This window comes from Chelonoidis abingdonii, chromosome 6, assembly GCF_003597395.2.
Source record: "Chelonoidis abingdonii isolate Lonesome George chromosome 6, CheloAbing_2.0, whole genome shotgun sequence".
Taxonomy (NCBI): Eukaryota; Metazoa; Chordata; order Testudines; family Testudinidae; genus Chelonoidis; species Chelonoidis abingdonii.
The window spans coordinates 45,877,772-45,903,438 of NC_133774.1; the positions used below are offsets into that span (position 1 = coordinate 45,877,772).

At 40.5% G+C, this 25,667-nt stretch overlaps 1 protein-coding gene across 3 annotated transcripts in view; it reads right to left on the reverse strand.

Moving 5' to 3' along the window:
- TENT2 (terminal nucleotidyltransferase 2) overlaps positions 1-10,978 on the reverse strand; it is a 79,333-nt gene extending 68,355 nt beyond the window's left edge. The window contains exons 1-3 of one of the 3 annotated variants that reach the window (XM_032765005.2): positions 10,749-10,978; positions 2,541-2,732; positions 1,635-1,760 (exon numbers count right to left, since the gene is read on the reverse strand). In XM_032765005.2, coding sequence (XP_032620896.1) covers positions 1,635-1,760; positions 2,541-2,695 — 281 coding nt within the window. In that variant the 5' untranslated portion in view covers positions 2,696-2,732; positions 10,749-10,978. Of the gene's footprint in view, positions 1-1,634; positions 1,761-2,540; positions 2,733-2,871; positions 3,599-10,748 lie in introns of those variants that run through there. The other 2 variants (XM_032765007.2, XM_032765006.2) reach the window with 2 other exon arrangements.
- Between the last annotated feature and the right edge of the window lie 14,689 nt (positions 10,979-25,667).

Below are 25,667 nucleotides of genomic sequence, written 5' to 3' on the forward strand. Positions count from 1 at the left end.
TTGGTGCAGTGAAAAGTTGTGTCCAGTGTGTATACCCAGTGACGAATTTGATAAATTCAAGGGTGGGAAGGGGAGAAAGAGAGAAACTTACCACAATAGCCATTCAAAATGCAGAATTTGTCTGTGTAGGTTTAGATTGTACAGACAGTAAAATGTGTAATCTGGGCAAAAAAGAACCACTATTCATTTGGCAAATATTTATAGTTTAATGCATCCATTAATGTGGCTCAAAGTTAACGTGTCCGTTTCAAACACAAACAATATAATCGAGCATGATCTCATTAGTTTTAGAAATCTAAATATACTTTATTATGCGATGCTGTGGTCTTACATTCATCTTGGCATTTCAAACTCCCATTGTGATAAAGTTGTATTACATGTTAGAGTCTATACATTTTACTTTCAAACAGCTGTTGTACAGAAGAGGATGCTCTAGTTTTGTATAAAAAGAAAACATGAATATAAAAGTGTATTTATTCTTTACAAAAATGCACCATGAATAAACTTTTCCTTTAAAAAAATAAACCTGTTTAAAATAAAAATTTGAAATTTGAGAAACTGGGAATTTAAAAAACAGATGTTGATTTCCTCTTTCAATCTATGAGTAAAAATCAGGTAGAAGAACAAAGGACATGGGGACAGATTTTCAAAGATATTTAGACACCTACAGATACAGATGTTTGCCAATGGGATTTTCAAAAGGTGTCTGTCTGCATTTTTAGACACCTAAATACCTTTGCTTCTGGTCACCATGGCCAGTTTCAAATCTGCCAATTTGTTAGCTACAGTTAATATTTCCTTTGTTTAATAAATAATCAGTTTTAAATGCAAAAACATCTTTTGATTATTTTTTCCTTATGTATCCTATTTTTGCACATTTACTTGAATTCCAATTTCCATCTGAATACAGCTTGACAAAAAACTGAGCAAAACCCAGTTTCCATCTGGAATTTCCCTTTCAGAAAAACCTAAGACAACTGAGAGGGACACAAAGTTACATGTAAGTTTGTTTGTTTATTGTAGAATAGCAAAACTTGCTTACAAAATTCCAAAAAGCAACTTGCTTTTATTTATTGATATTTATATTATATATATAAAAATGAAATAAAAGTTACAAAGGCTAAATGTAATTAATACTATACTTCAAAAAGCTCTCACATGCAGAGGCAAACAAACTGCAGACTTCCTGTTTTCTATGTCACAGAAACATCATAATCTCCATACAATGTACATTGAAAAAGCAGTTCTACTCAATTTGAATTTTTATCAAATTACTGACACTAATCTACTTCAAGTTAAACACGTGTGTGTGTGCTTGTTTATACAGAATCGGGGCCCTGATTTGCAAGACAGATGGCGGAGGAGCCACTAGTAATTGAAAAGAAAATAAAAGAGCAGTATATGCCAAGCACTTTTCTACTACAGCTAATATTGTCACAAGCAGGTGTATGAATGCTTAAAAATGCTGCTATGCACGCACTTCGACCTACTTGATCAGAAACTTGTTATTCAATATTCCTGATTCTAGACAATTTTAAATAAAAAATGCAAACTGATCTCACCATAAAGTCTCTCAGAAAACCACCTTTTTGTGCATTACAAGCATAAGTAATTATACACTAACAAATACTTACTTCCTGCCTCGGAATAATGTGGGGGCAGCTGATGTAGGTCCTGAGCTGCCATTTCCATACGTCAATGGCTGAGGTGAAACAGCTGGAACAGTTGAAAGGTTCCCACTCAAGAGAGCTCTAGAAAGACTGCAGTCCATAATTATTATTCAGATAATAACTGAGGGTTTGGGATATTTTTCTTACACTTTTCAATAAAAAAATTAAGTAGAAAACCCCAACTATAACCTATTTGTTAGAAGTAGTATGTCTATTCTTTACATTTGAAAGGAGGAGGAGGAGGAGAATACTTTTCACAGGATGAAATTGACTAGAATAATAAAGTGAGGTAGTCACTACGCAGAGTACAAATACAAAAGGAACTTTGCAAACTCACTCAAAAACAACATTTAGTGTTAACATGAATTTCTCAAGAGAACATTCACGCTTTAAAACTTAACCCCCAGCCAAATGTTCCTTTCCCTTATTCACCTCCTCCGTTGACTCTCCACCCCCATCCATTCTCAATTTAAGATTCTTAAAGACCCACTGTGGATTACTAGCTCCCACTGCTGTGATGCATCATGTGCTGGTGTGTATTTCATTTACTACTGAACAGTAATGGAATATGCAGGCCATCAAGAGAGGTAATGCAAATCCATGTTTAGAAATTGATAAATTTCTAAACAAAATTAAAATATTTTATATGACAAAGTATAACATATTGGAAAAAAATATTCTTCCAGTGATAAACAGAAATTATTTTCCTTCAGAGGAAGATACATTTTGGGCCTGATTTGACAGTGACATTTGTTAATTCTCAGAGAATTATCTTCATTTGATTCCTCCCTCCAACTTAGATCAGTTAACAAAAAAAAAGCACAGGCCTTCCAGGAACCATTTCCCACTCTGAAATTCTACTGTACTTACGCTGCATTCTGAAAGTTGAACCGAGCATCAACAATTTGCTGATGAGAGAGAAGAGTGGGTGGTATGTTCAGAGGAAGCTCACTGAAGAAATTATTGTGCTGCTGATGTTTTGGAAGAAAGGGTGGACGACCCAAGTTGGAGGAATTTGGGAACATGCTCTTCTTCACTGAAAGTGAACATGTATTCTTCTACCTAGATCAACATTTTAAAAAATCCTGAAATTAGGCAGCTAACAAAATACTAATTATGTACTTCTTTTCAAAGCAAGCATTGATTTAACTATTTTGCCACTGAACAACTAGAATAAAACAAACAGATTTCTAGAAGTCACTTTAGATTTTCTCAGCCTTATCCTATGGGTATTTTATCGCCTCTGAGAAGACATTGTGTAAAACAAAATCATTTTAATAAGTAGTTACCTTGATTTAGCAAATTCTTTTGAAGGAAAATTTTGATTAAATTCCCCATATCTAGTTTTTGTTTAAAATATTTTATAAAACCTAAGGTAGGTGTTTCCACTGTCTTGTTGAAAATTGATTTCCATGTAAATAGTCTACTTGGAGTTAAACATTTCTAGGCAATACTCCAAAAGAAACAAAATGGCACTTAGTTACTATGTAAGAATCAGAAGGTGCAACTGACCAAAAAATAAAACAAAACTAGTATATTATCATGTTCAAGATGAATAATATGCAAAAAGTAAGCAGCCAACATTAATGGTGAAATGTAATTTAGAGTTTTAAAATGATTTCAGTTTCAACAATATAACTGAGTTCAATTGAACTATTCACATACATAAAGTTACTCATATGCATGTTTACAGGATAGAGTTCTAAGACAGAGGTTCTCAAACTGTGGTCTGTCGACCACCCAGTGGTCTGTGAGCTCCATTCGGGTGGTCCGCAGATAGTTCCCTCTGAGGTGCATGCATGGGCAGCAGCACACAAGAGAATGAAGGGCCACCAAACTAATTAGTGGAGCCGCGCAGGCATGGCTCCACTAATTAGGTGCCTGGACCCTGGAGAAGACACACATGTAAGGTGAAGTGGTGGCCTTGGGAGAAAAAAGGGAAAGAAGGAGGAGGCAGTGGGGTGAGAAAAGGGGGAGGGGGAAGTTTGGGACATGGAGGGCTGCAGTGGCCAGAGAAAGAGGCGACTTTTCCCAGCTCCAGGGCTGCAGCTGCTGGGAAGAGACGGCCCACCTTCCCAGCCTCAGCTCTGTGGCAAGGGTAGAGAACCCCAAACACACACACCTCCTTCCCAGCCCCAGCTCGGGGGCTGCCACAGCAGGGGAGAGAGGGCACTAGAAAAGTAAGACTCCCGATATTAAAATATGAGTTGTGTACTTTTATTTGTAGAACAAAAAACAATTATAATTAATTTTTTATATGTATCTATCTATCACTTTTATCCAAAGCGCTTTACAATAGTTAGCTAACGGTACAAATACCATTTGGAAAAATCATTAAGTGGTCTGCCAAGACCCTTGGCAATTTTCAAGTCGTCCATGGGGGAAAAAAGAAAAAAAATGTTGAGAACTACTGTTCTAAGGCAATAGTAGTAAAACTTTGATTTTTTTTATTACACATTGTTTCAGCTGATTGTGACAAACATTTGTGAGTCTGTTACAGTTTACCTAACCTACTATTTTCATTTGTCATCATGTAGGAAAACACCATAATGTATCATTTAAATTACATACATTGTATAGAATCAGAAAAATCAGAGGATTAAGAGAGAAAAAACAGACATTAAAAAACTTTATCTTTAAGACAAATTAGACACAGAATAATAATTCACTACAGAAGTTCCTGAGCATTTCTTCTTAAACTCAATTTACGTTATGAACAAGTTTCCTTTCTTAAGTTACTAACGGTGCCTCAGAAGAATTTTCAAATCTAGTTTGCTAATCACTGTATATTGCTGTTTACTTTTCACATTTCTCTTTGCTGCAGTGAAAGGCAGTGAGTTTTTTCAATTTTCTTTATACTCAGTTTCATGTTCAGGGTCTTAAACCCAAACACATAAATCCCAACACACAAGTAGCCACACTCGCTGCAAGAGTTAAGATTATACAAACATCTCTATGCATAAACAACCATTTTCATCTGAATGCATAAAAATAATTTGGAAATAAAATTAGATATTTCCATGTTTTTAGGTTGTCAACTTGATTTTATAAACACTACCCCACCAAAAAAAAAAAAAAAGTGCCACCTACAACACTGATACACTCATGCTAAAAAAAAGTTAAACCATTAAGGAGCTCAGTGGTAATTTCCCAATTGCTTAAGAAAAGAGAAACCACATATCATAGAAACAAAAACTGCTCCAGTCCCATTTCCAGCACCAGATACATCCCTTCATATATGCTAAATACTTGCATATTCCATGACCCACCAGCGACAAAACCTGAAGTGAGTACATCCTTTGCAAGAAAACTGTGCTTCAGAATCCAAACTTTCTTTTTAAAATGGTTGTGAAAAACCCGTGAACCAAGTATAAATCAATGCACCAGTTATCTTCCTGAATCAGAATACAACCTAAACTCATGGCTCAGAGATATGAACTGTTCAGTTTGTGCAAATGGTGATAGCTATCATTGAGCTTGAAAATTATGTTAATATTTAAATTAATTTTCATTACTGATTGTCCTGGCAGAAACATTTAGTAAGGGCTTGTCTTAATGGGGAAATTTACCAGCATTATCATACTGTCACATGGGGATTTATACCAATATAACTAAAGCAGCATGTTAATGCTGGTAGATTTCCCCATACAGACAAGTCCTACCATGCATAGTCGACAAACCTAAAATGACGCCCATTTAGATTGGAGGGGCAAGTAGAGACACTACTGTGAATCAGAGAAGCTGAGGAGTTCCTAGACAGCCAGATTCAGGAAATACCAGTACTCTAGGTTCAAGGAGCTGGCCACCAAGGACGAGAGAGAGAGAGAAGACCTAGCAATTTGTCACCACCAGAGGCAAAAGGTCATGGCAGCATTCTTTACGGCTGGAGAGAGACGAGGATGAGCAGGCTGTGGCCACCAGAAAGACAAGGATCAAGAGGAATTCTACAAAGCTAGAGGAGTTTCCAGTTGATGCCAGGTCCTCAACGTAGAAGCTATGGAAGAGACCTCTCAAGATCCAGCTGTTCCAAAGGAACAGAGATGTACAGGACACACCTGTGAATGACTGCTCAGCCCAACCTACAAGAAAAATCAAGCTTGTCCATACAGAGCTCTCCCACTATCCAGGTATGAGACAGACAGGCTCAGCCCAGCAGAATCCAAGTGTGGAGAGGCTTACTGTGAGGGAATCCAGGTGTGGGATGAGAGGGTTCTGTGTGGGGCAATCTGGGTGCAAGCAACTCATTGGGGGGAGGGGTGTTCCGCGTGCAGGGGGGGGAATGGGACTCTGCGGGGGGGAGTCCAGGTGAAGATGGTTGGGGTTAAGCAGGAGGGCTGTGGGGGAATGAGGCTCAGCAGGAGGGAATCCAAGTGCTGGGTGAATGAGGCTTAAGGGGGTAGAGATCCAGGTGCAGCTGATTGGGGCTCAGTGGGGTTAGGAGCTCATTGGGGTGTGGGTTTGAGTGCAGGGGGCTCAGCGGCAGATGGTCTGGGTGCAGAAGTGGGAGTCTTGATGGAGGAGGGAGGGGCTTTGCAGGGGGTCCAGGTGTGGAGGAGGGGGGCCCAGCAGGGAGAAGGGTCTGAGTGCAGGGGTCCTCAGGATGCAGGTGAGAATCAGTGGGGTGGAGATTCGGGGTGCTTGGTGGAGGCATTCTAGGTCCATCTTCCGAGGGAAAAGGGAGCTATAAAGTTTGGGTGGCCTCCAGCTCATTAGAAGGGGGACCAATCTTCTCGGGGATGGCTGGCTGGCTAGAGGAGTCAGAAGGTGGTTAAACTAATAAGAAAAGAGGAGGGTTAAAAAGAGGGAAGGTCTGAGCACTCTGTACAAAAATCAAAATGTTGAACACAAAATTAAACAAGGAACCAAACGACACACAGAAGAAATTCTTTAATTGCCTAACAAATCAACAGAGCCAGACATGTACCCAGAAGCCTCCTGCTGCAAGACAAGCCCAAGAAAGAAACCAACACAACTCCACTGGCCATCACCTACAGTCCTCAGCTTAAACCTCTCAAACGCATCATCAGTGATCTACAACCCATCCTGGACAATGATCCCTCACTTTCACAGACCTTGGGAGGCAGGACCGTCCTCACCCACAGACAACCTGCCAACCTTAAGCATATTCTCACCGTGAACCACACACTGCACCATAGCAACTCTAACTCAGGAACCAATCCATGCAACAAACCTCAATGCCAACTCTGTCCACATATCTACACCAGCAACACCATCACAGGACCTAACCAGATCAGCTACATCATCACCAGTTCATCCACCAATGTTATATACGCCATCATGTGCCAGCAATGCCCCTCTGCTATGTATATCGGCCAAACTGGACAGTCTCTACGTAAAAGCATAAATGGACGCAAGTCAGATATTAGGAATGGCACTATACAAAAACCTGTAGGAGAACAGTTCAACCTTCAGGTCCAGACTCCAAAGAGAAACTGCTGAGATTCATTTCATTTGCAAATTTGACACCATCAGCTCAGGATTAAACAAAGACTGTGAATGGCTAGCCAACTACAAAAGCAGTTTCTTTTCCCTTGGTGTTCACACCTCAACTGCTAGAAGAGGGCCTCATCCTCCCTGATTGAACTAATCTTGTTATCTACAGACTGATTCTGGCCTGCATAATTATACCTGCCTCTGGAAATTTCCATTACATGTGTCTGACGAAGTGGGTATTCACCCATGAAAGCTTATGCTCCAACATCTGTTAGTCTATAAGTTGCCACAGGACTCTTTGTTGCTTTTTAATTGCCTATGCACCAATGCTAGGCGCCTGGGTAACAAACAAGAGGAATTCCCATTTATGAGCATAAATTTGACCTAGTTGGTATAATTGAAATCTGGTGGGATAATTCCTTTACTGAAGGTTAAAAATCAACGGTTAAAACCTATGGAGGGAGGATCAAGTGGCCAAAGGGGAGTGGGAGTGGTGCTGTATGCAGGGCCAGCTCCAGGAAACCAAGCAAGTGCTTAGGGCAGCACAATTGGAAGGGCAGCAGTTGCGCTTTTATTTTTATTTTTTTTGCATTTCGGCAGTTGCGCACTTGGAGGCAGCAAAAAACCTAGAGCCGGCCCTGGCTCTATGTAAAAAATTGTATTACACCTCTACCTTGATATAACAGTGTACTCGGGAGCCAAAAAATCTTACCGCATTATAAGTGAAACCGCATTATATTGAACTTGCTTTGATCCACCGAAGTGCTTTACTGCGTTATATCCAAATTCGTGTTATATCAGGTCGTGTTATATCGAGGTAGCAGTATACTTGTTTCCAAGTCACTGATAACTCAGAAGAAAATAATCTTGAATGCTTATGGATCAACGTCCTAACACTTAAAGCACACAATGAGCTATTAGGGGCTGCTACAGAACTTCAAAAATCACTAGGGAATCAGATAACTAACTCCTTATCACTTACAGAAAAAAGCGCTGATAATGGGAGACTTCAATCTGGGTGACACATGCTGGAGGACTCATGCTGCCAGTACCAAAACATCTTTGGAATTTCTAAATATTGTAGATAACTTCCTGGCTCAGGATTTGTTTCATCCAAGATGGGGGAACTCTATATTAGATCTCATCTTGACAGATAATGAAGAAATTATCACAAAACTTAAAATTAACGGTAACTTAAGTACAAGTGATCATAACTTCATCACATTTATAATGTGCAAGCAGAATAAAGTCCAGACCAGTAATATATATACTTAGTGCTTTAAAAGGGCCAGTTTCACAAAGCTGAATACAATTATGAATCTATCATCTAGGAGGAAGAATTTAAACAAAAAAATGTGAGTGTTAATTGGGAATTATTTAGGAATACTTTACTAGATGCCTCAAAAGCCACAATTGAGAAAGAAGGCCATCTGGGTTAAAAAACTGGCCTGGTGTAGAGGGAAAGTGAAAACAGACATAAAAAATAAAAATATATAACAACTAGAAGAAAAGAGAAGCTGATAGTTCTGAATATAAATCAGATGCTAGGACTTACAGAAAACTGATAAAGGAAGTAAAGGGACACAAGGAGAAATTTATTGCCAGCAAAGTTAAGGATGATAAAGAGTTTTTAAAATATATTAGGAACAAAAGGAATTCTAACAATGGTATTAGTCAATTATTAAATGGAAATGGTAGAATTACCAATAATGGTGAGGCAGAAATGTTCAACAGATATTTCTGTTTTGTATTTGGGAAAAAAGAGAGATGATGTACTCATATCACATAACGCTCTTCCCATTCCACTAGTATCTCAGTAGGATGTTAAATAGCAGATGCTCACCAACAACTGCACCAGTATACACACCGCATGCTTCCAACCCCATGGAGTCCCACGTGCATTTACACTGTGCTGTGGCCTAGTGCCTCCAGACCCCAGCATGCATGCCACACATATGCCTCCACTGCCCTACACCTGGTGCCCCTGAGGTCCCAGCTCTGTACTACACCACAACCCACCCCACACACACCCTTCAAGTGTTCTGTATTCTAGTGCCACAAGCACATCCCCCCGCATCTTGCCAGCCCCCATACCACAGAACAGTACCTTTGCCCAAGCCGTACATCCTAGCTCTGTACCCCCCACACCTCCAGGGCCCAAGCCCCCAGCTCTGTATGCCACACATCTCTGCACACACATCTAGTGCCCTACACGACCCCAGCTCTGTACCTCGCCACACACCTTCAGTGCCCTCAGCTCTGTATCCCACACATCTTATCCAAAGTAAGCTGTCTTGGGGTAAGAGGGAAAGTCCTCTGATGGATCTGGAACTGATTAAAAGATCAGAAACAAAGGGTAGGAATAAATGATCAGTTTTCAGAATTCAGAGAGGTAAATAGTGGTGTACCCCTGGGGTCTGTATTGGGACCAGTACTGTTCAACATATTCACAAATGATCTGGCAAAAAGGGTAAACAGGGAGGTAGCAAAGTTTGCAGATGATACAAAACTACTCAAGACAATTAAGTCCAAAGCAGACTGCCAAGTACTGCAAAGATATGTTACAGAACTGGATGATTGAGCAACAAAATGGCAGATGAAATCCAATGTTGATAAATGCAATACATTGGAAAACATAATCCCAACTATATATATAAAGTTATGGGCTCTAAATTAACTGTTACCACTTACGAAAGATGTTGGAGTCATTGTGGATAGTTCTCTGAAAACATCCACTCAATGTGCAGCGGCAGTCGAAAAAGCTAACAATGTTTGGAATCATTAGAAAAGGGAAAGATAAGAAGACAGAAAATATCATATCATATTGCCTTTATATACATCCCTGAGTGCAGATGTGGTCACCCCATCTCAACAAAAGATGTACTGGAACTGGAAAAGGTATAGCAAAGGACAACAAAAATGATTAGTTGTATGGATATGATAAAGGCCCAACAAATCATGACCGGTATGGAAAAAGTAAATAAGGAAATAAGTATTACTTACTCCTCCTCATAACACAAGAACTAAGTATCACCCTAATGAAATCAATAGGTAGAAGATTTAAAATAAAAGAAATTGAAGTATTTTTTTCATACACTGCTCAGTCAACCTGTGGAACTCTTTTCCGGGGACATTGTGAAGGCCAAGACTACAACAGGGATAAAAAAAGAACTAGATAAGTTCATGGAGGATAGGCCCATCAGTGGCTATTAGCCAGGATAGACAGAGATGCAAAACCATGAGCCAAAGTTTCCCTAGCCTCTGTTTGCCGGAAGCTGGAAATGGGTGACAGGGGATGGATCACTTGATGATCATCTGTTCATTCCCTCTGGGGCATCTGTCATTAGCTACAGGCATACTGGGCTAGATGGACCTTTGGTCTGACCCACTGTGGCCGTTTTTATTCCCCCCCTCACACCTCCAGTGCCAAAGTCCCCAGCTCTGTACCCCACACATCCCCCCACACCTCCAGTGCCCTCGTGCCCCCTGCGCCTCGCGGGCCGCACACTGCGGGGGGCGGAAGCAGAGCGCGGGGCCCTGGCCCCTCCCCTGTGTCCTGAGCAAGGATTCACCCGCGGCAGAGGACCCCGAGGCTGGCACCTGCGCCCCGGCCGGGACACTTACTCCAGTCCGGGGGCAGGGACGGGCAGCGGAGGAGCTGGGGCCTCGCCAGCCCCGTGTAGGACACAGCGCCGTGCCGGCCCCGGGCAGTCAGCGGGGGCGCTAGCTCTGCTTTCCGCCAGCAGGAGTTCGCCGCAAGCCAACCGGGCCAGGGGCTGCCCAGCTGAGAGCCGCCCTCCGACCCGGATGCAGACAGGGCCGGCAGGACGTGAGCGCTCCGCCCCTCCCACCCCGGCCTCACGCTGGTCACCAGGCGCATGCGCGGCGCCCCCGTGCAGGGGACGTGGGGTCTGGTACAGGTCCGCCTGGCGGTATCTTTTTTTCCTGTTCCCTGCCCGTGCGCGCTGGGATGTGCGGGTCCTTCGGAGACCTCCCGCGTCCTGGGACCAGCTCTGTGGGAGCGGGCACAGCCCTCCCCACTCCTGCTGCACCGGCGTGAGCCTCCCGGAGGCTGTCACCCACCTTCCCCGCGGTGCGAGCTTAGCCGCTAGGCGGCACTGCCCTCACGCTGCGGCAATGGGGTCAGTGGTCTCTTGAATCGTGGTAACTTCCGTCAGGGCGTTGCCATTTATTCTTGGGGTACACAGTTTGTGCTTTAGGAGGTGACTCCCCGCACCCCGAGACGATCCCGCCTAGGCTGCTGGAAGCTGTAGGGCACAAGCATAGGCGGTGGAATTGGAAAAGAGGGTTCAGGTACAGCTCATTGCAGCTAAGCGCGTCCTGTAGGAATATGTTAATCTGTAGGCAGGTTGCACGTGGTCTGTTGCTTTAAAGTGCAATATTTTCTTCTCCATGCTCTAAAAATGAGGCTGTTCCTGTCTCTCAATGCCGGTGCTACCATTAAGGCAAACTAGGCGGTTGCCTAGGGCACCAAGATTTGGGGGTGCCAAAAAGCAGTGCCCCCGATTTTTATTTTTTTTTTTTACAACGGTTCCTCCCCAAGCACGTGGTTGCTGCTCCTCTTCTCCCGCCTCCCAGGCTTGCAGCACCAATCAGTCGTTTGGCGCCGCAAGCCTGAGAGAAGAATTAGAGTGGGGGCGGCGTGCTTGGGGAGGATGCAGAGCAGAGGTGAGCTGGTGTGCAGAGGTACTGCATGGCTTCCCGGGCCGGGAGGGTGGGGAGCTGTCGCGGGGGTGCCTCAGGGTGGGGAGGCGGGAGCTGCTGCAGGGATCCCCACCCCAGCTCTGCATCCTCTCCAAGCACGCCGCCCCTGCTCTAATTCTTCTGCCTCCCAGGCTTGTAGTGCCGTGGGGGTGGGGGGTGCTTCAGGGCAGGGAGGGGAGCTGCTGGGGGAGGGGTCGCCTCAGGGCAGAGAGGGGCGGGGAGCTGCCACAGGGCGGGGGAGAGCACAAGGTGGAAGTTTCACCTAGGGCACGAAACTTCCTTGCACTGGCCCTGCTGTCTCTAAACACTTTATTCTCTTTCCTAACTTCCATTCTCCTTGGAAAGGCTTACAGACTTTTGAGGAAGGGATGAGAAAGGCTGGTGGTTTACGGCCTGGTATCTAGAGCACTACAGATAGCCTGTTTTCTGAACTCACTAATGGAATAGCACTGAAAGACTTTGCAGACTAAGGCTTGGTGTACACTACAGCATTAGATTGGCCTAAGGCACCTTATGTCGACCTAAGCTTTGTAATGGTCTATGCTACTACATTGCTCTCACTAATGTAAGTCACACACTTATTTTTTTAATTTAAATCTGATTTTTTTTTATGAAAAGGTTTTTTTCCTCAAAAAGCAATCTAAAGATAGTTTTAATTAAGATACATTATAGCTCAAAAAATCTCATTACGGAATGGGGATTATAAATTCTAATTCTATAGTATGAAAATTGTGAAAAAATAGATGATAGTACTTGTCCCATTTGGTATTTTATGCTTGTAATTTAATTCTGTCATTGCATATTTCTCTTTAAGACCTCGCTCAGTTCCTTCCAAATTTCAACGTCAGCAGTAAAACAGCTATTTCTCTGCATTTTGCTCAAGGCTACAGAAATAGGCTTCAGGGTACTCAGCATGTGTCCAACATTTCTCTTAAGCATAGTGTTGAGAACTTTGGCTGCGAAAGTGCCATCTATTTTTTCACAATTTTGTTCACAAACTGTCATCAGATTAGGCCAGTTGTTGATATAGTGCTCAAAACCATCTACTACTGAGTTTCATCACATGTCTTGTGGGAGAGTTAGCTTGTTTCCTCCCACTTTTTTCAGAGAAGCTGCTGCAAAGTGGTTGTTATGGAGATATTTTGCAATTTCAACATTATTAGCCTTTATTTCTGGAGCACTGAAGTCTTTGGCTATGAGGTGCATCAAATGAGCACTGCCACCGGGTGTTGTTAGCCTGGGACTCTCTGCACTCTCTTCTAAATTTCTTCTCATCTTGGATATATTTGCAGCATTGTCTGTGACCAAGCTGCATACTACACTTTTGATTTTTTTTCGCCGTTTGTTATAGCTTTTACTGCTATTTCTTGTAAGTATTCTACTGCGTGTGCATTTCCTGATGTATCAATTGTTTCTGTAAGGAAGACATTCCCTTCTTCGGTTGTCACACAAGCACATACCAGAGGATCATTGTGGACATTGCTCCAGGCATCAAGACTCAGGTTAACAATTTCACCCTCTAGACCTTTTGCACACTGCTCAGTTTCTCCTTCATACACTTTATCCAGCAGTTTGCCTGTGACATCTGCTCTGTTGGGTGGACTGTATCCTGGTCTTAATGACTGAACCATGTAAACGAAGTGTGGCTTCTCAATCATATGGAAAAGAAAGTTTGTGCATAAACAAATCAGACAATTTTTTCATCAATTACCTCTTTTTGTATTCTGCTGGTTCTTATGACAAACTTATCTATGGTTGTTTCTGAATGATAGAGATTTTTTTTTTCTTTTTGCTACAGATGATATACTGTGGCTATGTGACATACATGATGTGATTGAAACACTGTCATTGGCAGTTAACTCTGAAACTATAGAAAATTATGGTGATCTTGAAGGTGGATAGTCTTCAGAATCCTGTATGTTGAGGATGGATTTCCTAAACCCAACACTAGTCAATGCGGGTTTATTTAAATATTTTACGCAATAGCTGCTCATTTTAGCTTACTCATTTGCATTCACTGACACACTTCAGTACATTAGAGGTGAAGTTGTAAAAGAGATTCCTACCATTCAACTATCTATTTTTAATCATAACTGCATCTACAAATGATAGTACCATAGCGTAACAACTATATTTTTGCTCCAACATGAGAATTCCAGAATAGTCCAGAAGAAGACAGGGCAGCTAGGAAAGAAGTATGAAATAAAACATTTACCAAACCTTGGAGATCCTGCATGTTCGACATCTTCCTTCATCATCTCAATGCAGCTTCCTCTGAGAAGAACATTTCTCATGATGTTGTTCATTTTGGCAACCAGTCCTTGCATTTCTTTTGTTTTACTTTTTGCATGCATGCCTGTCTTTACCAAGTACAGGAACTTTATTAAAATTTCCCAACTGGGTCTCTTTTACGGCCTTGCTGTATTATAGGTTTTCCCTTCTAGTGAGAGAATGATATGGTAGAATCTCAAATCAATGAAGGCTACACTCAGAAAAGACTTCAAGACTTCGTGAATGTGGCTGCTCAAACAGTTTTACTTTTGTTTGTACTGGCCTTCCTCCCTTCTCATGTTTATCTCCAGACTTCTTCTTTTTGTCCAAATCTATTCTGCCCCCAATAATCTTCTATTCATTGAACTTTTTGAAACTTTGCACTTTTAGAGAGAAGTAAGGGATTGACTCTGTGTACACAAATTTGCAGAGGGTCAATAGGGTTGAGGTTTGTTATTTCTCACCTCTGTATATTTATTTATTTATTTAAAACCTTTTTACTGTTAACAAGCATATTATCTCTGGAGACACAAATTCACAGTCTGAGAACTGAAAAACTAAGCATCTCTGATGGTATCTTCTAGACTGCACACAGAGTCCCATTGAGTAGATAAAAAGATTAACCTAAATAATCTATACAGAAGCCCCTGGAACCTCATAAGATTGGGTCTCTAATCCATGTATTATTGGAATTCATTTACAAAACTTTTCTTAAACATTACATGAATATATTGTCTCATACTATAGAATTAGAACTTATAATCCCTTTTCCATGATGAGATATCTTGGAACTATAATGTATCTTAATTAAAACTATTTTTGTTAGGTTTTATCCTCAAAGAGCATTTTATCAAAAAAACCCAATTTAAATTTAAAAAATCAATTTTTTTTTAAATCACAGATTTTTATCCACCCTGACCTCATCTACCTTGTCTCTCTAATATCCTTGGACCAACATGGCTTAAACCACAACTCCTGTCTTCTTCATTAAAATGCATTGACCTTGTTTTAAACCTGCTGTCTATTAATTTCATTTGGTGACCCCTAGTTCTTACGTTATGCGAAGGAGTAAATAATACTTCCTTATTTACTTTCTCCACACCAGTCATGATTTTATAGACCTCAATCATATCCCCCCTTAGTCATCTTTTTTCCAGGCTGAAAAGTCCCAGTCTTATTAAGCTCTCCTCATAAGGAAGATGTTCCATATCCGTCATCATTTTTGTTGCCCTTTTCCATATCTTTTCCAATTCCAATATATCTTTTTTTGAGATGAGGTGACCACATCTGCACTCATGGATTTACATAGAGGCAATATGTTCATGATGCTTGCTGCTGGTCTTTGACTCCCAACTCTGATTCCAGGTCTGACCCATGGCTTGATTGGGATGAGATGATAGGAGGGGAAAAGAGACTGGGATATACCACAGGACACCTGCATCATTCAGTGCACAGGCTGGGCTGTGCCCTGGGGATAAATCAGAGTTGAGTAATGAACAAGGCTGTTCTTAGTTGAAGCCTTACCTCACTTGTTGCAGAAGTTGGACAATATGTAGTGAATGAGGCAGGCAGGAGTCTGTAGGAAGAGAAATGATGGTTTCACGAAGAAGAGCTCTGTGTAGCTTGAATGCTTGTCTCTTTCACCAACAGAAGTTGGTCCAATAAAAGATATTACTTCATTCACCTTGTCAGTCTCATGCTTAAGGCAGTTAAATGGTGCTTTGGAGAAATGGATTCTATCCTACCCTCTAACACAGATGTGTGATGCAGGGCAAGTCATTTAAACCAGACTTTTCACAGGTTGCCACTAAATTTGTTCCTCATTTTCTGGATGACCATCTTGAGATCCTGAGGTCTGTTTTGCAGAAGTGCTCAACACTCACAGCTGCAACTGAAGTCAATGAGAGCTGTGTTTTGTACATTTAACGTGCTATACAATGCTAAGTATTCTGAAAAATCAGTTCCTCGGAATATCAAATTGGGCACCCTAAATTAGAGGTTACTTTTGACCTTAATCTCTCTCTGCTTCAGTTCTCCATCTGTAAAATGGGAATAATACCAATCCCTCACCTAACAGAGACTTTGAGAATATACCTTAATGCCTATGAGCTACTCAGACAATATAGTGCAAAGTGCCATAGAAAAGCCTCTGAGGAAAATAATTCTGTCTTCAAAGCAGGGTTTGAAGAGTGTAAAATCAAAATCCTGAATAGCTGTTCATTCAGTGAGCACCATGTACACTGGTCCTGTGGAAAAAGTAGTGTGATCATGTCACTGAAGAATGTATCATAATGGATATGCACAAGGTTGCTCAATAACCTTAATTTTGGTGTTTCCTAACTTGTGTGTGCTAGACTTCGTAATCTTAATATTCTTCTAATGCAGTTTATAGTGTGTAATATATAGATTTAAGCTAACTTGATATTCAGTAGAGACTGAAATAATGAAGTTATTTATGGACATCAAGCTACTGTTCAAGGTTTTCCTTGTGTGCAATAAACCCTTCTGAACAGGAAACTGTGGTGTAAGAAGTTTACTGAAATATTATCCTTCCCCAGCAGATGAAGAGATATTGGGGTAATTCTGTACACCTAGCACAAAATGAGATCAGGCTCCTTGTTAGCAATTCATGTAGTATACTGTCATGGCATTGTTGATTAAGATTTGGACAACTTTAGATCTGATCAGAAGGAGGAAAACCCTGCAGGTGAGATTAATAGTTATCAACTCCAGCAATGTAAAATTAAGCTTCATCCCTGGGGAAGCCCACAATGTTGACTAGTGTGGGGTTTTGGAGGAGCCCCCAGGCCTTCTACTAAAGCACCTGCAACCTGTGATTGTTACTGGAGACAGCAAGGTGAGATGGGGACTCCTTGACTGGTATGTTCCTCCTTTATCTACTACAGTAGATTTCTTGAATGACCTAAGGTGACTCTGCTGTCAAGATAGGGATAATACATTACCAGTAAACAGCCCTGTAGACTCTTCTGAAATAATCTGGGGAATGGTGTCATGAGGTGTGTGAAGCCTAACAGCTAGAGGAGAAACCGTATTTCTTGAAGGCTGGGATTTTGCAGAGGATATCATGTAGAGCTGGTCCACTGGCAAGCAAATTTTCACGGCTGTAGAATCTACCAAGGCTACATGAAAATAAACTTTTGATTATTTACATGAAGGCCCAAGGAGTGGAATAGTGTGCCTATTTTTTGGAAATTGAAGACACCCCTTATGTTGTATGTTCTTGGCTACAATTAATCTAGATCCAGGATACCCTGATGTCAAATTAAAGCAACCATGACAACCAGGCATTTGGTGAAAACTCAATTTTGTAGAAAGACCAATCAGAATCTTTTCCAACACAAAACTGAAGACTTTAGATGTGATCAAAATGTGCAGCTGTCTTTCAAGATTGTCCTGTCAAACTTGCTGCCTGTAGCCTAATGTGACAAAATTACCTTAGAGACAGAGGGAAACAGTTTGTGTGAATGGTTAGATTTTTATTGGAAGGAAAGGTGCTTCTGGGAAGATTGGCTCACTTAATGTTGGAAAAGGCTTTGCCTCTGTAGCTGGAAGGGAACTTCCTCTTGACAAAAATGGATGTCGGTTCTCCACCACAGTGGTCAAAATTCCTGAAATGAAAGGTCCTCTGGTCAGAATCTTGTGTGGCAGACAAAGGCTCTTCAGCCAGGAGAATCAAGGCATAGAAACTTATGGACACTAGTCTACTAGCAGTATTGAAGTTATTGTATGCTTACTGCAGACTGTGGTTGGTCTCATTGCCAAGGGCTTTTGGGCTCTCCTCTGAAGAATGAATCCATGAATTATGTTATTTTACCTTGAATGTTTAGCATATCTGGCATGTAAATACCTTGCATCGCCAGCTACAACAGTGCCATGTGAATGTTTCTCACTTTCAGGTGACATTGTAAATAAAAAGCAGACAGCATTATCCCCTGTAAATGTAAACAAACTTGTTTGTCTTAGTGATTGGCTGCACAAGAAGTAGGACTGAGTGGGCTTGTAGGCTGTAAAGTTGCACATTGTTTTATTTATGCATGCAGTTATGTTAAAATTCTATATTTGTAAGTTGTACTTTCACGATAAAAAGATTGCACTAAGTTCTTCTGTCAGGTGAATTGAAAAATACTGTTTCTTTTGTTTATCATTTTTACAGTGCAAATATTTGTAGTAAAAAAATAATATAAAGTGAGCACTGTATACTTTGTGTTCTGTGTTGTAATGGAAAACAATATATTTGAAAATGTAGAAAATATCCAAAAGTATTTAAATAAGTGGTATTCTATTATTATTTAATAGTGTGTTTAAAACTGTGATTAATTGTGGGTTTTTTTAATTTCACAATTATTTTTTTTAATTGGTAGCTCTGGGTTGTTGGTTTTTGTTTGTTTGTTTGCCCAGAACTGCAGATTCAGGTCAACCAAAATTCATGTCAATTTTGGCAAACTGTTTTGGATGAAAAGAAAAAAAGAAAAAATTTCTGAAATGTCAAAGTGAACCAATTCAACATTGTTTTGATAATGTTCATGCTAGAGTCACAAGAGGATTTAGGAACCCTTCATAAAACCAATTATGGTTGCCCCCTTATACTCAATAGTTCACTGGTTGGGGTATGCACATGGGATCTGGAAAACTCAGACTTGAGCCCACACTCTCCTCCCTCCCACATGAACACCCTAACCACCAGGCTGCTGGCAATTCTGATATGGGGTTTTCTCGGTCTCTCCTATTCAAGTATTTCATACAAAATGGAACAGCTTCAATAGTCATTGGGTTAGTGAAAGTGTATGAGAATGACTCTGTAGCATGGTGGTTTAGACACTCACTAGTGGGGGGCACCCGGGCTCCATTCCCTGCTCCTGTGCCGGGATTCAAACCTGGGTCTCCTGCATTCCACTGGACTATTGCGTATAAAACCTCCCCTTGTTTTTTTTTAATTTAGCCTTTCATTTACTTTTCTTTTATTAAAAATGCCATAAACGTTTTGTTTTAGGTCAACCAAGACATTTTGTGCAACCACTAATTATTTTTCCCACTTTCAGTTCACTGAAAATTCTGGAAATTTTTATTTGACCCAAACTGAAATTTTTTCAGACCTGCTAGCAAACCGAAAAAATCAGTTATTTGCGCTGCTCTAATACAGAATTACTTGCTAATAGCTGATTTACTCTTATGGATCCACCTTCTAGGAAGTAAGAGGACTGTCTGTCATGGCCATTATAAAGAAACAAGCCCAACCACTTCTACCTCAAAACAGAAACTTCTGGAGCAAACCACTAAGCAGCAAAATAACAAACAGCATTCACCTACTCATCTATCTAAGGTATTTATACAGCCCCAGTCACTCCAGTGCCTCACAGTCCTTAATGCATTTCTCTTCATAGCCCCCATATGAGGTAAGGAGGTACTATTATCTCATTTTACAGATGGGGAACTGAAGCACAGAGAAACTAAATGATTTGTCCTAGTTACATAGGAAATCTGTGGCAGACCAGGCACTTCCAGGTCTCTAAAGACCAAAGACGCTACCCTAACCATTGGATCATCCTTCCTTTCAATAATTACTCTCTTTTGACAGTGGGGAAACAGAGGCACCAAGAGATGATATTATTTGCTTAAGGTCTCATACAGTGGCAGAACTGGAAATAGAGCGCAGGTTTTCCAGTGCCTAATTCTCAAAAATTTTGCTGGGCCTCCCTTTGAAAATATTTCAGACTGTCATGACCCCCCCAAAGTGATTGGTATGATATGATATTATATGGTACAGTATGGTACCATACAATGGTGTAGAACTGGAAGGGGCCTCGATTACCATACCATGCCATCTTTCCTTCTGCACTGCTGCTGGTGGTGGCAGCCAGCAGCCAGCTCTCTGGCCGCCCAGCTCTGATGGCAGCTCAGAAGTAAGGGTAGCAAAAGCAAATCACAGAAATGTATCTACCCGGATGGAGACTGAAGGACCAAAAAAGAAGTCATGTTCAGGAAAATCTGGATATATGGTAACCCTAATCTCATGACCCCCACTACAATAGCATTGCAACCCCCTTTTTGCTCAGGACCTCCAGTTTAAGAAACACTGTGCTAGAATACATTGGTTCTCTACTTAGTCCTATAAGTCTTCAGAAGAGAGAGTAGAATGGGAAAAAATATAAAGTAATCACAACTTATTCTCTCTCATTTTAACCTCTTCTTATCTCCTATTCCATTATGAGGCAGCAGTAGCTGCTCTATAGTTAAGGTTGTGTTAGAGTTCAGTTTACTTAAACCTTTATTAAAAATATATATATAAAATATAAGTTAAGTACTATTTGCATATTTCATGGTGGTTTGATACAAAATAAATTGATACAGAGTAAAGGAGTTCAAAAATCACCTCATTTGGTGATTTTTACCTGACTCTCTCACTTTTCTTTATACCCCTTTTGCAAGAAATATGAAACTCTTGGATCTGTGCTTTGGTCTCATGATTGCGCCTCATGATCATCTATAAAGCCTTTTATAACTCAAGCCCTAATGGAAAATGTGGCAAGCTGAACCACGGAATTTGACAAATTGGCTGCACTTGCAAACCCCGTGAACTCCACTCATTTCCAGGTGCAAAAGCCCTACATACATACAAGAGTGAGATTTCTTAAATAATCTTGTTGCATAGAGGAAGTTCCCTTGAGCTTGAAAAGAGAAAAGCCAAAGTTCAAATCTCAACTTTTCATCCATTTTTTAAACTCCCATGCAATTCACTATCCTTATTATTGATTAAGCCCAGTAATCCCAAATTGGAAGCTAGTTAAGGAAGAGCAACACAATTCCCTCCACCCTACATTCATTTTTATATGTTAGCAAAGAGCTTACGTGAGATTACTACCACAACAACCCCCAATCTTATCCACTGCAGCAAACTGTCTTTCAGAGTGACTAAGATTGTGACAGGACATACCCCATCCACCCAAAACCTTAAAAGCATGGAAATAAAAAGTTAAGAGGAAAGAATTTTGCCTTCTTTTCACCTTCGTATTGCCTACCGTGCTATGGATACTGCACTCTAATGATCTATAAGGCTTTCACTTCCATCTCCAACAGGTATCAAAAAGCAGTATGTACAACAGCTCCATTAGACTTGTGTTGACAGTCAGATGTGCTGATCTTTTTAATGTAAAAGCATGAGGTCACTGTAAATTTTGTGTTGCAGTGAAAGTGTGATGAAATCGGAGTATGTATTGATTTTATGTTTCTGTGCTTTTAAAGTTTTGGGTGGATGAGGTGTGTCTTAATACAGTCTTAACCATCTGTAAACATAGTTTTTGTTTGCTGCTAATATGAAATTCAGAATTCACAGGAAGTTGTATGAGACTAGATAAGCCACATAAGGTAAGTCTCTAGCTTTGCTCAAACAGCAGCTTGTGAACTTCATGTATCCCTCCCTTCTTCCCCGCCCCACCCAAAGAAAAGCCTCTGAAGAAAGGAAAGAGTCCAGTTTATAAACTTATTGGGCTAGACCAAGCTTTAAGTTTACAAATTTTGTTTGGCAATGTCTTAACTCTCAGACTTCCAATACCCCAGATCAAATGACCTGCCAGGGATACCAGAGAGAGACATATCATACATATATTTACGGCTATACATATCATATACATATATTTACGGTAAAAAAAAAACTGGAAAAGGTCACCTTATTATTAAACAGATCTGCTCCTGTGAAAATTCAGAATACTATTTTAACTACTCAAGTAAGCAGATAAGATTTAATTACTGCTCACTCCTGTGAGCACTGTACAACAGATACAGCTTTGTGAAAGCAAGCTGGATTTTGTTCATGTATGCACATTACTAACAGAATATCTAACGACAGTCTCTATTACTGAGGATGACGCATTAACCAGAAAAAACACAGTTTATATTTCAGTATTCAGGTGGGGGTTGTAGTGCAGGCAGTATTTACACACAGAAATAGTAATGTGAGTGCCAGTAGACATAGAACCGTCACTTCCATTTGTATAATATTTTTCAAGACTATAACTGCACCCTTATTCCTTCCACACATATAAACAAAGACTTCAGACCAAATTTAGAGCCAATAGACCCCTGAAGACTTATTTATTCTCAATAGGGCTAGAGGGATAGAAACCAAGACAGAATTTTTCCCTTGCCATTTTAGCCTCAGAGTGTTGTTTCCTCTACTTGAACTGAATTTGGATAAAAGTACCACTGTTATGGGAAAAGGGAATCAAAAGGGGGGGTATTAAAGGACCCCTGCTAATGAGGGAAGTTTGGATTATTCCTGTTTTAGGTCTGTCACCTATGGTCTCAGTCAAACAGAAGAAGGACATGATTAAAGGTGAACAAAAAGACTGTTTATTAGGTACAGATAAGTAAAGAACACTCAGTGATTTGGAATCAAGGGTGTGAAGCCCTCTAGCCCTTACAGATGTTATGGACTAACAGTCAAGAAATCTATACACACGAGATGTCAGTCATGGAGGGATGGTCGTGTCTGACCGACTGCCACGGCTCTGGTGTGATGGATGACCCGGACCATCTACTGTACCTGGTGATCGTGATGTGCACAGGAGGAATATGGATCAAATCAGCTGCTGGACCAGAATTCCTCAATCTCAGGCAAGTAGGGATGAGTTGATGTGTTGTCTCTTGGAGACTGCTCATGACAACCAATGACTGACATAGACACAGGCTGCCACCATGATGGACAGCACCATATAGCCTGTGAGAGGAGCTTATATACTCTCTTGTCTCCAGGCAGAATTGCCAGATCACATGACCGATCTTTTCCCACCTTACAGGAAAAGGACACCAAAAGCCCAACAAGAAGGGAGACCAACATGGCTCCCAAACAACAACTTTATAGAATTCAAAATGACGATTGTGAATAAATGTTTAAAATGATACCATAACAGAATATACAGTTAGAATACATAACAAAACAATTTTCCCGTACAGTTTCCCCTCTTTGGCAGTTTGAAGGACTCTGTCTTCAATGCCATCACAACAAATTTAGACTAATTTAAAAGAGGGAATTGATATATAATGATAACTGTATTAATCTTTCTTTTTATCCAAAATGTGAAGGCAATTAAGTAAATAATAATCATTAACTAGATGACCAACACAGTGATTACCGGATGCAACAGAATGTTCCAGAATTGATTAAAATCTACTGAGCCATTGAATAAACCTTTCCACCAATGGAAAGAGTCACTTTGTATCTTTTTAATATCCTCTTGATTTGATTAGAGGAGTAATACATAGTAACCATCACTTCCCAGCTTTCCTGTTGTAATTGCCTTATAAAATTAACATTACAACCCACAATAGAGAAAACTGAACAGAGATACAAATTAATATAAGGGTTAGTAGAGATCTTATAATAGGAATTTACTAAGAACTCCCTGCATCAGCTTCTCAAGCATATGCATGTATGATCAACAAATACCAACGATGAGCTGTTAGAGCTCGGTGGCTGGAGTTTATAGTTACATTTGCCCTCGTTGGGATTTAGACAGATCTGAGAGATCTCCAAAACACCAGAGTCACATGTATAACCCAATCCTTTCTCCTCTAAACAGGATCATAAATTGACACCTTGATAGGTTCCATTCTTGTTGTGCACCCATTTGCTCAGTTCTGTTGGAAGCAGGACTGAACTAATGAGGTTTAAACCTAAGGGCACCAAAAGGTGTATCTTTCCTCTTGGGCATCTAATGGGGTGAGGACATATGCTATAATAGTGTCATTACTGGGTAAATATGTGAAATTGAGTAGTCTCCACCAAGCCTGGTCACTTTGTTCAAAGGCATTAGTGGCATTCACCCAGAGAGCATTTCGTAATTTGTAATTCAATAGGGATTAAAACACTGAGGCCACTTCTAATAATATCTTTAGCCACGCTTAGTACCTGCTCCTGAGCCTGGATACACACCAATGCCATGGAGCTATTTGATTGCAGGACATGAATGTCTCCTACCAGATTAAGGTGGTCTGCCTTCTGCAGCTACATCCAGCCTGGTAGAATGCTGGCAACCTTGTACTCTAGGGCACTTAACTGGTTTAATAATGTTGTGAAGGGGTTTGTTAATGAGACTATATCATAACCTAGCACCCCAATCTTATTGGCTAAAACTTGCTGATCTATCATATTGAGGACACCTAGCGCAGTTCCTATCCCTTTTAATATGGTTGCTATTATGTCCCTTTTTTGTACCTGTATAGGTGATGCTTTGGGTACCACGCCCTTGAGCCGTGTGTGCCACCCAGATATTATAGGAATGACATAGAGTCTACATTCTACACATACTTGAGATAATGAAATCTGGAGAGGCATAATTTTTTTTTAGAGTATAATTTGGGTTAACCATTAACAACCTCTTAACACCTCTTTTTACAACAACTGGACCAATGTTGCTGACATACAGTTCAGAGACAGTCACCACATTGGTTATTTCATGAAGTCTAAACAAACTTGTTACATATCAATTTCCCATTTTATTGGGATGCGCTTGTATATTTACACTTCCAAAACATTTGATATGAAATGACACATTTTCTTTAGCACAAAACATATTAGTGCCAGGATGGTTAACATAACATACCTGAGTACAGTTAAAACATGTTAATTGAATGTGATAACTGAACGATGGAGTGTTCAGATATGCACTTACATTATTTATTGTGTACTGGAGACCCACTGAAACCTTAACCTTAAAATTTCCAACTGGCCTGGTGGAGGGAATGTTGGATTGAATATAGGCACATTTATGGAGCTCCTGCATTGCTAATTTGTTTGAACACTCCTCCAAGAAATCACTATTGAACTGCCACACAAAGTCATATGGTAATTTTTGAACCCATGAAAGCTGTTCTCCATCTTCCATGGTAGCTTCATGATCCCCTTCATCATTTTCCGTGAAAGCCATCAGAGACTTATTATCAGTCTCTTGTTTCAAACTATGTAGCAATAATCATTGTGACTAAATACATACATGGAAATTATTCTATGAAGTTTCATACTAGGCAATTCATAGTCATGGCCATAGATGTAAATCCAATTACTTTCAGATTGACTGAAGGTTTTGTTTATCTTGCAGTACACATGTTCATTTTCTTTAACAACCATAAAACATTTTATACCTATAAATATATATGTGAACAACATGAATTTCATTTTTAGATGTAGAAGTTAGCCCTGACACAGAGAAACAGAAGAAGACATTAGTATCATGCAGTTATTTCCCCTTCCATGCTTTTAATTGGGTGGAGTGGAACCATTTTAAAAAAAATTTTCTGTCTGTTTTTAACTCCACCTGACATGTTGTAGGGCTAGCTTTGTTCACAATGACCGCTGGGCCCACTCACTTTGGACCCAATGAATGGTTTCTGTCTGAGAAAAATGTATAGAGGACTTTGTCCCCTATTTGCCACTCTATAAATTTTAAATTTTCCCCCAGTCTCTTATCCATCTGCTTTATACTACATTTTAGTTGCAAGGCCACTTGCTTCTGGGCATTGCTGATGGCATTC